The sequence below is a fragment of the Anneissia japonica genome, unplaced genomic scaffold (assembly GCF_011630105.1).
Source record: "Anneissia japonica isolate Jap-2015-1 unplaced genomic scaffold, ASM1163010v1 scaffold287923_len1623670_cov205, whole genome shotgun sequence".
Classification (NCBI taxonomy): domain Eukaryota; kingdom Metazoa; phylum Echinodermata; class Crinoidea; order Comatulida; family Comatulidae; genus Anneissia; species Anneissia japonica.
Window position 1 is genome coordinate 1,462,071 of NW_022721637.1, and position 15,727 is coordinate 1,477,797.

General features: G+C 31.1%; 1 protein-coding gene across 4 annotated transcripts in view; it reads left to right on the forward strand.

Moving 5' to 3' along the window:
* LOC117111697 (synaptosomal-associated protein 25-like) overlaps positions 1-15,727 on the forward strand; it is a 37,693-nt gene that overhangs the window by 2,772 nt on the left and 19,194 nt on the right. For 2 of the 4 annotated variants that reach the window (XM_033254687.1, XM_033254685.1), the window contains exons 2-3: positions 9,547-9,588; positions 13,783-13,831. In XM_033254687.1, coding sequence (XP_033110578.1) covers positions 9,547-9,588; positions 13,783-13,831 — 91 coding nt within the window. The remainder of the gene's footprint in view (positions 1-9,546; positions 9,589-13,782; positions 13,832-15,727) is intronic. The other 2 variants (XM_033254686.1, XM_033254688.1) reach the window with 1 other exon arrangement.

A 15,727-nucleotide genomic window follows, 5' to 3' on the forward strand; every position in this document is an offset into this window, starting at 1 on the left:
GAAAGATAGATGGAATTAAAAATGGAGGAGGACTAATGGAAGGAGGGACAGAAAATGACTACAGTATATATATATATATATGGCAGGGAGAGTAAGCAAGTGATAAAGTAGTTTTATGGAATGACAAATAGACAAAGAAGAATATAGTAGAAGGAATTTCGGAAAATGAGGATTCTTCCAAGGGGTAAAAGAAATATTGTGTAGCAAGGGAATGGAGGGACAATGTAAAGGAAGTTATTACATTATACAAAGAAAAGGATGTGTATCAAGGAGATTTTTGTATCCATCTTTATTTGTATTTTTCATTATCAGGGATCCCATGTCTATTGGAAATCGGTACTGCCTCCAGCATTCCCGCAAGCAAGCAAGAATCTCCCGGAAAATAACCCATCTCCTGCAAATTCATGTTTCATTTCATTTATTTTGTGTATTTGGAACACAACAAAGAAAGACATACATATTTGCTCGTTTTTACTGCTTTATTATCAGTTGTCTCACACTACAGTTACATACTATGTGTAGCAAAATGAAATACATGTCTAAATGAGAATACTTGGCTAATTAAATAATTAATTATTTATTAGTTGGTATTGTTAATGACTAGAGTAATAATAATTAATTGATTGATGATGGTGATTAATAGTATGCCTATATATTAGATGTCAGTTTGATGTAGTTAGCTGAGCTCATTGAGGAATATGTAGACCTGGTTAGAGATGATGGATGGTTATAATGGAATGTACAGACAAAGGAGCATGAAGAAAGATGGAAATGAAGACTATGGAAGATCCTTGAAAATGAGAGTTAGGGATGATATATGGTAAAGAGAATATGGAAAGATAGATGGAATTAAAAATGGAGGAGGACTAATGGAAGGAGGGACAGAAAATGACTACAGTATATATATATATATATGGCAGGGAGAGTAAGCAAGTGATAAAGTAGTTTTACGGAATGACAAATAGACAAAGAAGAATATAGTAGAAAGAATTTCGGAAAATGAGGATTCTTCCAAGGGGTAAAAGAAATATTGTGTAGCAAGGGAATGGAGGGACAATGTAAAGGAAGTTATTACATTATACAAAGAAAAGGATGTGTATCAAGGAGATTTTTTTATCCATATTTATTTGTATTTTTCATTATCAGGGATCCCATGTCTATTGGAAATCGGTACTGCCTCTGGCATTCCCGCAAGCAAGCAAGAATCTCCCGGAAAATAACCCATCTCCTGCAAATTCATGTTTCATTTCATTTATTTTGTGTATTTGGAACACAACAAAGAAAGACATACATATTTGCTTGTTTTTACTGCTTTATTATCAGTTGTCTCACACTACAGTTACATACTATGTGTAGCAAAAATGAAATACATGTCTAAAGAAAGCTCATTTAACCAGATCTCCCAGAAGTGACTCCTTCCAACTTGGGACCCCTGCATTATAATTAAATAGCAAATAAAAAGTACATGTATTTTGATGCTGTTTCCAACAGCAGTAAACACAATTCTTTAAGTGAACACTAACTGTATCTTGAGTAATGCTATAAATATATTCCTAATCCAAGGTCAATACTCTTCAATGCATTCTGAAGATAATATGCAAATGCAGATTATAAAATTTTATTCAAGGAGTATTTCAAAATCCAATGTACAAATGAATATTTCTAATGTTAATATTAAATTTAGTATCTGAGGTATAATGCATAGTTAATTCTACAATTAATATGTAAATTCAATTCAATTTTGATTGGGAATTTTAATTATATGCAAATTAGTATTTATTAGATCAATATCCAATGAATATTTACATATCATGTTGAAATTAATATTCCAAAAGCAATAATGATGGGGTGGGTGGGGTGTGGAAATATGATGATAAATTTAAACCATTTTTATAATAATATTCTGATAAATAAAACTTCGGTGTCTCTGACCATGGAAATTATTTTTTGTAAAATTGATGTACAATGCATCAAGTCATACAGATGTGCACTTTTTCCAAACCCTGTGGTTATCTGCCAAAGCAAAAAACACAAACAGCTACTGTAGGCTTGAAAATATATTTAGCATCTCATATTGCTTTTAATAGGCCGTATTTATACTTCTACGAGATGCGATCTCGTTGAATTTTCTTATTCCATTTATTTGTTATAATCTCTCCTCATTTCCGCATCAAATGTTTGTCACTTGTGCCAAAAGCTGAGGCAGTGTCACCATAATTATTATTCATTTTTAGAAGTCCTGCCTACAGGTAAAGGAATTTAGATACACACAATGAAAACGTTAATCACGGCAGACATGCCAATAGTGATACCTTTAGACGTACTTAGTACCTGAAAATAGCAGGCGTGGTATTCAAAGGCTTGTGGGATATTCTAGAATTTTAGAGCATATTAAATATGCTTATGGGCAAGTGGGGAAGTTAACATTTTTATCTCTGTGTTTTTGCATTTATTTACATTTTTTAAATTTGAAATTTTTATTAATACAATTTTTCATCTTTCTGTGACTTCGACCGTTTAACCCCAAAATTTATCGCCTTTGTTTTCACCACATAAACATTCCACTCAATTCTATGATAATCCATTCATTAGTTTTTGCATAATCCTGCAAAAAATAGTAATACTTTATTTTATAATGCTTTTTTTTCTATGGATATGAGCAGTATAAATTTTTAATTATTGTTTGCTGTTATTCTGACTATTGTTTTTATTATGATAATTACTATATTCATTCCACTGCCTTCAAGGACATACAGTATGTGTCATCTCATTCATGAAAAATGTCTTGGAATAAATGCTTACTCTAAAAATATTGCAACCTGCGTTGTAAAAATCTTAATGCCATTATTGATTAGAGCATGTTTTTCAACCACATAATTACCACATAAACCAAGTCAGGAGGCAAATGCTTGCCTCAATCATACACACAGAATGCATCAACTATAAGAATATAAAATTATTATATTGTGTAATAAAACATATCTCTTCATGTGTTTCAGCAGTCATTAAATTTCATAGCAACATTCACCGTATCCTGCCAACTGAATGCAATCATATGACGAAAGCGACGGTAAATCCAACGCCATTGTACAAAATGACATCCACTAGAATTTGCAATACGTTATTATTGTACATTAATGCATTAAGGTTTTAAAATGTACAGAGTGTAGATTATTTTCTTTCTTATAATTTATTTTTTTGATTCTGGTGATGATGAAGAATAATTAACCAGATTGGTTGAAGCTGTGATATTTGAAAAACTGTTTTATAGCTTTATATGTGATATTAAGAAAGAGATTTTATGCTCTTATAAGGTTGTGAATATTTAGCTGGGATAATACCTATTTGAACCATGCATCACAGCAGGGGAGGATCCAGAATTTTTCAAGCTGGTGGGGTGGGGGCAAGTTACAACCTTTAGAGAATAGATAAGTAAGTGGCACTTATTTCAATACATAACATTGATATGCATTGAAATTTTAAAATTTAGTGGTAAAACAGGAGGGGGAATGTGTCCTCTCCCAACTGGATCCGCACATGCACAGGGTGGGACATTACTACACTAATACTCTAGTAGCCTGTATACCCCATCCCTTTTTAAACTATGCTTCATGACCCGCATACATACATATCTTACAAAAAAGAAAACAAATCTAACTTTAAATGTGATAATATGCTTCTTAAGGTGACATGTCTTGTAGCTTGGGCAACCGTAGACTTCAAAATACATTTTTATGACATGCATGACAGCATATATCCAGTTTCAACCAATCCCTAATGATGTTTAACGGTTTCTTTTTTATTACTATCCTATTATTCAAGTTGCATTTGTTTGACATTTGTTAAGTTTCATTAGAATTTCATGTAGATGGTTGCTTAAATTACAAAATTACAAAACTCAAACAATTATAACTTAAATTACAAAATGAAGATTTTTTTTTTCCAAATTATATTCGCTTTTAAATTTTACATTTACTTTTCTTTAAGATTTTCTCTCATTTAATGATATTTTTTTTCATTTTACATATAACTGTACCACACTGGAAAATAGTACACAAAATTAGAAGTGCCAGGATAAATAAAATGAATAAATAAATAGAAAAGCAATTAAAACCTTTTTATTGTTGAAATCAGTACAGGCAGTAATCTTTGACCAGCAAGCAACTTTAAGCTTGCGATCTGTAGAGCTTGTCCAATCCTGATAAATTGCCAAAGCAAACTGCTTTATCCAAATGTGACAATTTATCAAAATAAGTAAAATCTAGGGAAAACTCAATTAAATTAAAGTGCTGACAAGGATCAACTATGTTTGATCCGACACAAATCAAATTTATTTTCACAGATTTTCTAACCTTTTACTTAATAAAAAACTAAATTAATTACCAGTTAATTTAATTAATTTTATTCAACAAATTTAAAGAAGAGTATTATATCTATGCATCATATATAATTGGTGAGGAAATGTTTTCCTCATTCTAATTTTCACTTTGAGCCTATAAAGTTAAGTCGTAAGCAATGAAAACTGCGGGTATCCTTAACACTACTTGGATATTGTAAAATCTTGTTATATGTATCGACATGGAGGCTCTAATATTTCTATATTGGAGTGAAGATGGATTTTAGACAGTTTATTATTTTCTTTTCTATTTTAATACTGTATAGTAGATTTCTGTAAACTTTGCAATGTGCTTAGAGAATAGGCTGAGCTAAATTCAATAGGTTGAATTTGGTAAATATTAGTTCTCTCTTATTGCTCTTAATGAATTTAATCTTTTTTTAATGCTTTTGTATAATATAATCATGAAAGTTTGATTATATTTTTGTTTTGAAATTTCTTTTATTAGTATTATAATTTTGCTATAATTATTATAATAATTTATTTTTTGGGGATTTATAGAGCGCATATAAAAGTAATAACCATAGCCTCAGAGCGCTTGTGTGTAACATAGTCATTAGATACTGCATCAATCGTACACAATGTGCCACCTTTGCCCACTGGGGAGTGTTCTTGGTCATTACTACTTTAAGGTTTATTCAAAGTCATTTACATCCTAAGTTCCATACTCCTTTATTCTCTTAGATGGAGAGTAACTTTCCAGGACACTATCATTATCAGTGTGACCAGCATTGGGCTTGAACCCACACCCCTTATTGAAAGCCGGGAGCCTTACCACTGCACCACATGTTTCCTCATGTAATGATGATAGTAATAATATTTACAAATGTAATAAATTAATTTCAAGTATATAGGACAACATTTATACTAAAATTGCCATGTGAAAGAACCTGGTTGACTCAGGTGTGCATGTTGCTCACTATAAAAACAACAAAGATGGGGTACGTGCATAATATGTGTATCATCAATATATTTAATGAAGGAAAATTTAGCTTAAATGTATTTAGATATCTATGTTGAAAGTAAAGTAAATTTGATTTGGTTGTTTTTTTTTTATCAAAAGGCAACATTAACATGTTTATCTAGCAATAATGTGGCGGTTCTTTATTTACTCAAAATGTTCTCGCATGTCGATTGTCGTCAAGTCACCATAATAACAACAAAGATGGCAGCATGTTTAATAAAGGAACATTTCAGTGACTGTCCAGTGTAATATGTCACCTACAAATATTTAGTATTGGAGGCTATTAAACCATGGATTAAACAAACAAATATAGATTTGTGTGAATTAGGACAGAATATATTTAAATACCAGATGGAAGCTTGATATTCATCTGCATTATCGGGTTTCGAAAGGTTGTCCGCTGTAAATAAATCTCTTGTCATTGGTCAGTTTAACGGTCATTGATTAACAGCCATTTTACATTACTAAGATTAAATTTATTCGAAGTTTAAACTATCAGGCATTTGGTCCATTCAGAAGAATGTAGGAATTTATGATGTATCCATTATTTGACGAACTGTTTTCTCATCTAATCTTTAATGAGAGCTCAAAATTTAAATATTCAAAAAACAAACAGAATTCTGAATTATTCACCCCAGTTCTTTTAGGTCTACACAGATAATACTTAAGTATTGAGTATATTAACCAGGGCTTGGTGGCCAGGCAGTTCTATCATGAATTATTGATTATAATTTTATGGTTATGTATTGCAAAGTTATCAAGCGAAAAATGTGAAAGCTTGTTTATTATGCATAACATAAACAGCTTTCAAATCATCGCCATGGTAGCTATACAAAGGACTATCTCTGAGCGGTTGCCAGAGCTGGCACATTTAGAATGCGTTGGTGTCATCTCTGCTCACATTTGTTGATCTGCTTTTCTTATGTTTTTCTTATTCACACTTGCCCAATTAATAGAATATCAAAGGTCAATTTAACGATATCTTTGGGTAGATGTTAAGCAATCCGAGACTTGACGCTTCAAGGAGAATTTATACTTTGAATATTATTAACATAATTGCGATACAGATTTTCATTGGTGTGTTTTCGTAAAGATATTAAAGGAATTACTATTTCAGTTACTTTAGGATTATTTGTTCACATCTATTCATATAAAATCATGCTATACAAATCCTATACAATTTAATATTCAATGCTTTTTGTGTGTTTATATAGCCAACAAGGAACACCCATTTATTATTATTTTATCGTCGTTATTGTTATTGCTTTATTGTTAAAATTTTTACTTTTACATAATTATTTGTTATTACTATTGGTTTTTTTTATTGATATTTAATATTATTAAAATATTAATGAAATAGAAAAAGAAATGAGCCAAAAGAATAGAAACTCAATTTGTTTTTATAGTACTACTATGATTATTATATATAAAATTGTTAATATAGACATAATTCCTTGATTAAGTGATCACGATGTAGTTGAGAAAGTTGTGGCCGCAGAACCTTCTCACTTTCAGAAATCTCGCCCGAAGGCTACAATTCTTTCTCAACATATTGATTATCACGAGGGAGCACTCTCTCTAGTGATCACACCTGGGCCCAATGTAATACATTCACATGATATATTATACTCAAATCAATCAGAGAACCTTGATGTTTTTACATGAGTGTTGATAATATTTACCTTGAAAAAAACAATCATAATAATTATTTCCTTCCGATTAACAGACGCATGAATAATATCGTTTCTATATTTCTTTTCATAGACCCTTAAATTGCTAGTGGTCAATTTAAAGCCAGGCTGTTGTACAATTTGCGTAACCACCCTTTTTTCCACAAATCTGTATCTCAATAACAATTCTCAAGTTTTTTATCAGACATCTTTTTTGTTTAAAAAAAAAACCAGTTTTTTCCTCCGTAGCTAAGCTTTAAGGATAGTAATTTAAAACTTATGTAAATAAGCCAAAACTGATTTTTTTTTTTTTTTTTTTTTTTTTTTTTTTTTTTATAAACAATTCCAGTGACTGGAAGTGTTTCTATGATTTTTCGCTGTAAAATTTTGAGTAACATTTTTTAAACACATTAATTTCTATGTTCAATTTGATAATTTATTTCCAATAATGATTTTTTTAAAATATTTTTTTGTAAATTAGTGCAAGATAGTTTCCTGAGGGATAACATTTCAGTGAGCACATACTATTATCTCTATAAATACCTTTCATATTTATCGTAAACTCTGATGAATTTCAATCGTAAATGTCCACCAATCACGTTGTATGAACAGCGTAAATTTGGAATTCTCTATTTTGACTTAATCTGTCAACCTTTAAGCGTGTATACACTCAGAAAACTGTGAACAATTTCTATTTCAGTAAATCTAGCACGCATATTAGTCGCATTAATACATCACCAATTGCTCCCTTCTTTAATAAAGTCTGCTATTCTGGTTATATTCACCTCCGTCGTGCCTCAGAAGTAGACTGAAGTGATTAATATTGACATATTTGAGTAATTGGTTTGATTCAGCTTTCGTATGCACGTCAGAACTGAATAAGTCAACAAAGAATCTGTTGTGTGACCATTGATTACATAAAGTTATGATATCCCTGTTGTAGAGTTTATTTGATAGTATAAAGTCATACAGTTTTATTAAAGATTTGTAGAGATCCATCTTCGCTATGAGATGATACAGTTAATGGTTGTTATGAATTTTATCAATACTTTAGGTTGATATTTTAAATTTGATTTTTTTTTTAAACAAAAAACATGAGCATATTTGGAAAGAACATGATACAACAACACCTATTCAGAAACTAACTTGTTATATATTTGTTTCATTACAATGGTGTCACTCAGTATAACATTGTTTATCATAATTTTGTTTCACTTAAAATATGATTTGAAGCCTGTAGAGACTATCAAATTTTACTTAAAAAAACATGTGACATGCCTAAATATGGTCATGATGACATCACGTCATGGCCATATATAGGCACATCATGACTATATATGGGCACATCATGACTATATATGGGCACATCATGGCTATATATGGGCACATCATGACTATATATGGGCACATCATGACTATATATGGGCACATCATGACTATATATGGGCACATCATGACTATATATGGGCATGGAACATTTTTTGTCAAAGAAAATTTGATAGTGTGAGCAGGGCTTTAAGTGCCATATAGACCGTGATTGTATGGGAGATGATTTATGGTGAATAAAGATTTGGATGAGGATGAAATGTAGCTTGGTGGTTGAGATGCTTGTCTTGATGCTTAAGATGATTCTAGGTTCAAATCCTGTGTCAGTGCAGGATAGTTTCTCGTAGTTGATAAACATCTCCACTCCCTAAAGTTTTTAAAGAATATTTTCATTTATGAAGTTCGCCTTTGAATATCAGCTGAACCTCTAGGATAAAAATGGTAAGAAAACATTTTTTGGCGGTCTGTGCTGATTGTAGTTAAAGGCGGTCTAACGTACCAACTCTTGGTATCATGGAATAGTGTTTGGCTGTGACGTAGAGTGCATCAGGCTTCAGTGGCTTGGCTTCCAATTTAATGGTTTACTGGCTGATTTGATGGATGGATACCTTTTGTTTTTAATTGACTTTGTTTACAATTTTTATACAGTTGACACATCTGATATCACATAATTATATGTTTAATCAAATTCAAAATCTGAATATACATAGTTAATCATTATGATTATATAAACAAATATAATAATTATAACTGTCATAATAAGTATGATACCTGTATCGTAATGATACCTGTATGTAACATGACTACACATAGTAATTAATGTTTAACGTTCCATAAAACGCTACCCCATCGCTACAGTGTTTTCACTGCAATAACAGCTAGCGCATTCGGGAAGACTCCTCGACTCAACCAACCAATCAGTGTCGACGAAAGCTGTTGGTGATATCATGTAGTAATTTTATGGAAATCGGGGTTAACATGTTGTCTGTTTCTGGGTTCAAATCTTCCTACTACTTTCTTTTGCTTTTGGATGAGAATGAAGCAAATAACGTCTCTGAGTCTGTCAGATAATCAGATTTATTTCTTATTAACTGTCAAACTAAGATATATGATATGATAATTTATATTAAGAATGACATGTTTTTAGATAATAATTACATTTTATCTTCTTTTTTTTTGCCTCCTTGCAGTCACTCGAGAGCACGAGACGTATGCTCACACTTGTGGAGGAGGTAGGTGTATATCTTTGTGTTACATTGACAAGTGAAGTCTATTTCTGTATCTCTGTGAAATATTTTTCCTAGTCTTAGCAGTAAAGATGAGGTATAAACAACACTCTATTGACTAACGAGCTTTCATTAAAGTTTAGTTTGTAAAGGGTCTTGTTATCCTATCTTTATTGTTACTTTAAAGTTATAGCTGTCTAAATAATGTTAAATGTTTAGTAGAAAGTTTTGAATAACCCATTGTATTTTGTAGTATTTTTAAAATATAATATGTATATTAATATAATATACATATTTTGATATGTTTAATTTTGTTTGTTTCCAAAAATTATAAGTAGTAGATTCTTTGGGGAAAAAAATTATTAGATATTAAGGTAATACAAACATTAAAATACAAAATTATATACACATATCTCTTTATCTTACAGTTATTTGTATTAATGAAATTAAACATAATTGGTAGTATAATTACTATTTTACTGTAATGTTTGCTTTTATTTTTTTGGTTATTTTAAAGTTATTTTATTATAATTATTGTTAATATTTTTTCAGAACAAACTAAGACTAATGTAGAAACTAATGACAAAGAGAATGATACTTAGTAGAAGGTTTCTTTCCATTATTCACTTTAAAAATCTAGATTATGAATTATAAGAAAATTCAATTCTAAATGTCAAACCAAGTATATTGTAATTTAACAAGTAATAATAATATTTATAATAGGCGCAAATAAACAAGTATCTTAAAGCGCTATGTTCAAGTAAGCAAAAGGCAAGGTGAACATAATGAAAAAGCAAAAAAAGTGATGCAGGAGATACAAAGAAGAAAAAAAAGAATAGACTTGATAAAGTAATACTTAGCCCCATAAAATTATTAGGTTGTTGCACAAGCTGGTCTGTTTGCCAGGCAATCAGGCTTTGTTTTATTTTTTTCATCCACAATAAAGTCACTCAGGAAAAAAACACATTCTAAGACATCACAAAGAAATGTTACATTACAAAACTACACGTACAACTCGTAAGACAGCCTGAACCTAGATACAATGTAATTCACATATACATACATTCAAGTGCACTGTATATACCCTATGATGACGTTAATATAGACTTTTGCTACGGGTACCCTTGCACTTTTAAACCCTTGGACATAAAATGATCAATCATAATGCAAGCATTCCTAAGTTACCGCATTTATTCTCGAGAAAAAAATCTAAATATCCCTTCAAGACATCCGTATAGGAAAATGTTGCAGCTGTAATTTTTCAAAGAGTTAATCCACAATCTGTTCAATTAACCCAGTTTTACCCAGAGCAATAAGTGGTATACAGATAATTGATACATCTAATTCTTTAAGTTATACCTGACAAAAAGATCTTTTGCTATTGGATTTTCATAACAAATTTAAGATATACAAATTATGTTAATATGTTAAAATATTGGAAATCAAATAAAAAAGCAAAAGAAAAATGACAATGTTGATAATAATTCCAATTTGAATACAATTCCCTGCTACTATGAACATGAATATATATTGAGAATTTGTTACGGCAGAGGTGAGGGAAATTTGCTAAGCATTTTCTGCAATAATTCAGGTACATTATATGATGATTATGCTGTATGCACACCCCAATGATTTGTGCTAAGTGATTCCAGCCCATGCACTAATATATCAATAGATGAAATGATGTCAGGTAGTATCATAATAACCAACCTTGAAATGGTTACAACAGATGATGTTAATTTGTGGTTTAACCTGGTATAGGAAACTTGGTTAACATCAACCAACCTGTTTCACAATAATGAAGTTGCATTGAACCAGTTAAAGTTAACCCAGTTTACACTATAAATGTTATGTTATGTTATAAATATAAATAATGTTATAAATATAAATAATATTATAAATGTTATGTTATAAACTTATGTTGTTAGAATATAAAATTAGAAAGATAAGAAAGAATTTATAAAAATAAAAAGATGAATGCAATTTCAAAACTACCCTTTTCATATCCCCTCGATTAATCCAACTGTGCAACATTTTGCACTGTCTTGAATTATTTCAGACTTCACGTGGATATTGATGAATATTTTAATCTTAATAATAGTCATCAGCATTCGGAGCTACTCATTTATGCTAACATAGATCATAACAATCCATTAAACACTAGAAAAGCATATGAAGAAAATCACAAACCTAAATAAAAAAGTATAACAATAATTATGTAAATATGCCTGGTGCTGTTTTTTTTCCAGGCTCTAGTCCTGGGTTGCAGGTGGTTATCAGAGCTCCAGTCCGAGGTTCCAGGTGCTCATCCAGGGCTGTATTCCAGGGTTGCATGTGCTTATCCTCAGCCCCAGTCCAAAGTTCCAGGTGCTCATCCAGGGCTTTAGTCCAGGGTTGCAGGTGCTTATCCGGGGCCCTAGTTCAAAGTTCCAGGTGCTCATCCAGGGCTTTAGTCCAGGGTTGCATGTGCTTATCCGGGGCCCTAGTCCAAAGTTCCAGGTGCTCATCCAGGGCTCTATTCCAGGGTTGCATGTGCTTATCTTCGGCCCTAGTTCAAAGTTCCAGTTGCTCATCCAGGGTTCTAGTCCAGGGTTGCAGGTGCTTATCCAGGCCCTAGTCCAAAGTTCCAGGTGCTCATCCAGGGCTCTAGTCCAGGGTTGCAGGTGCTTATCCGGGGCCCTAGTCCAAAGTTTCAGGTGCTCATCCAGGGCTCTAGTCCAGGGTTGCAGGGACTTATCCAGGGCACTAGTCTGAAGTGTTCCGTGTTTTCATCTACTTTGTGAGGCTTAGGATGTTCTTTTCAGTCTTAAAAAATAAATTCCTGGTTTCTAACAAGATTGAACTGACCTTAGAATTGAAAGAAGCATCTTAACTTTTAACCACACCTCCATTCATATGCGTCCTCGTTTATTGAACTTGAAGGCATCTTGGCATGACTACGATACAGCAGTGTGAACATGTGACCAGGCTATACACGAGATTAACAATCCTCATAACTTACTAAAACCATGTGAAAACACAGGCACCGCACTTTTTATGGGAAGTGCTTCATTGCACATTATCCTCTAGGTGTCAACATAGATTAATACTTAATTGCATGTATACGCACAATGGAAAATAATATTCAGAATTATGAATATGTGATTCCGATTTTGGTTGTCACCAATAATTTAATACACATGCACAACTATAGTGGTACAAATGGAAATGGAAAATAACATTACACATAATTCTGGCATCAACCAATTGTCACACTGCACTGAGGCTACCCCAGAACCGCAGGGACCCAGCCCAAATTTCTTAGTTATTTGACTATGATAGCTTTTTTCCTTTACATTTTTAAAATAAAACAATTCTTGGTGTAATAGGAACAGCATATAAATGACTTCCTCCCTCTGATATTATTTTAATTTCACAATGCTATGTTTATTAATATTGGCATGTCATCATATCTCAATAGTTCAGGGGTTAACATGCTTGCCTTCTGATCCCAGGGTCCTGGGTTCAATTCCCGTCACAGCAGGATGTTTTCTCACGATTAAAATCAACTCCACTCCCTAAGCCTCAATAAGAGACTTATAAAGCATCATTCTCATCTTGTAAGTGGCAAGTGTACTTGCAGGTTGATGTGAAGGAAATAAAAAAAAAATCCAAGATTATCGCTGAGAAAAATATAGTAAAATAATGAACACTTTTACCATAAAAACAAACTAATGTAATAGATTACTAAATTAGGTAATTATTATTATTTAAATTATTATTTATAAACTAATAGTTTATAAATTAAGATAATTTGGTTATGAACATGTCTTATATTGTTTATTAAAATTATTTCATATTGTAGCACACAGAGATACACAGTAAGTTGGATTATATATTGTGTTATGAAAGGATGAAAATATTCAATATATTCAATCTCAAAATATAATATGTTTATTAAAAAGTATTTAACGAGAATATTATCTTTAGTTCTTAATAGTAATAACATTTGCCATTTACTTATACTCATTTTCAGATGGGTGACCAATAATACAATGCTTATCATGTATAAAGCTTTAAAAATATATAGTTGTTTATGTTCAAAGTCATCTCTAAAATTTTATAATGTGATTTTAACTTTGACGCCTTAACATAATGTTAACGCTTTGATCAATGCTATATGATGTTATGTAATACTATATGATGTTATATAATGCTTAGAGCCAAGATGTTGGTATCAAGACACTTGTTATGCTGGATGAGCAGGGAGGTAAGAATAGAAGGCAGCTAGCCAATTGGAAGCTGCCTATCGATGATGTCACTGCTTGGCCAACACTCATTGGTTGAAAGTTTATCATGTGTACATCCACCCTCTGGTATGAAAATTTGTAGCTCCATCATTTTGCACAGCATATACTGATGAAAACCATAGTCTCTTGAATATAAATATTATATATATTCACTTATATTTCTATGATCTGACTGCCCATTGCTTCTTTCCAGTTTTTTCTTGTTCCATCCTTTGTATGGGAAGCCTGTTTGCATTATTTATGTTGTTTTTTTACATGTTTACTGTTTTTATCTGACACTTTACTGTATATACCTTTTTTATATTCATTTCTCCTTCACTTCTCATGCATACTACACTTACAATTTTACAAAAAACATTACCAAATCTTTTCCTATACAGACTTTTGTCTCAAATTATATCTTACCACAAATGAAGGGTTAGTTTTCTCCAAAATACATGTACATTATGCCCAACAGTTTCCATTTATAAAATCATACAGAATGTTAGATTTTGTCTAACAGTAAAACCCCTTTTTATTTACAGTTATTTTGTCTAAATAATAAACACTCATTTGAACAAATAAGCATCTCATTCATATTTCCTTTGGCATCAGAGTCATTCACGTAGGCGTTGATATCTCGTGTAAAAATACAATTAATTACTTTCAACCCTTTTGGTTTTCCATTACAAATTTTAATTTGTTTAAGGAGTCACCAAAAAAAGTAACATTTTTTGTAAGATGCATCAAAAACAGTCTCTGTTTAGATAGTGGAAGAGAGCATTTATTGTTTTGAGAGAAATTATTATTGTGGAGGTCATTTGTACAGACAATAAGTAAACCTTGACAAGGCTTTTACAAGCCCAAGCGGCCTCTGCTAGGCTGCCTTAAAATCCACCTATCATTTGTGCATACTGAGTTTCTCACAGTAGTAATCAATACATGTTATCGACGTTTTGTCATATAATATACACTTGAACGCTATGGCTGACATGCGTTCTGGTGGTTGTTATAATAACTACAAGCTTCTGTAACCATACTTCTTTTTAAACTTCTGATAATTAAGGATGCTCTGATAGTTGTCAGTATAAACAAAATTGAAAACTTATTTTTTTAAATAAAAGGTATAATCCTTAGATAATGATATTATATATTTAAAGTAAAATATCTGCTTTTAAATATTTATTATAGTTGTATTTTGTTAAATTATGTATATTTTATCTATAATTTATAAATTTGTAATTTTATTTCCAATTACCTTTGTTGCTTATAATAATACTGAAGTATATTACAATTTATTTTAATCACAAATGTGAGTAATCTTTGATAAACACAATCTAATATTATTAAATTTGTATTTTTATTGTGTATTATATAATACTTTGAGAAAAATCTTAATGGAGCCTCATAGCCCAGTAGATCAATCTAGTTCTCTTTAATATAATATTGCTTATGGGGACTAAATACGGTCATTCAATTTAATTTGCCAAAAATCCACATATTTTAAGGTAGATATTTTTCAAAGAAGGAAAACTTATTGTAATATATTCACTTAATGTAGTATAGTATGGTTTATGCTAATGTGAGCCTCTAATGGAGTCTTATAGCCCAGTAGATCAACCTAATTCTTTTTAATATAGTATTGCTTTAAATGGTGACTTAACTAAAATACGGTAATTTAATTTAATTTGCCAAAAACCAACATATTTTAAGGTAGATAGTTTTCAAAGAAGGAAAAATGATTGTTATATTCACTTAGTGTAATATAGTATGGATTATGCTAAGTATGAGCTATATATACTTTAAATAGGTAAATTACTTTATCATATGTGTATATATACTAGTAGACATAAAAAATGTCTATGTTATGTAATGCA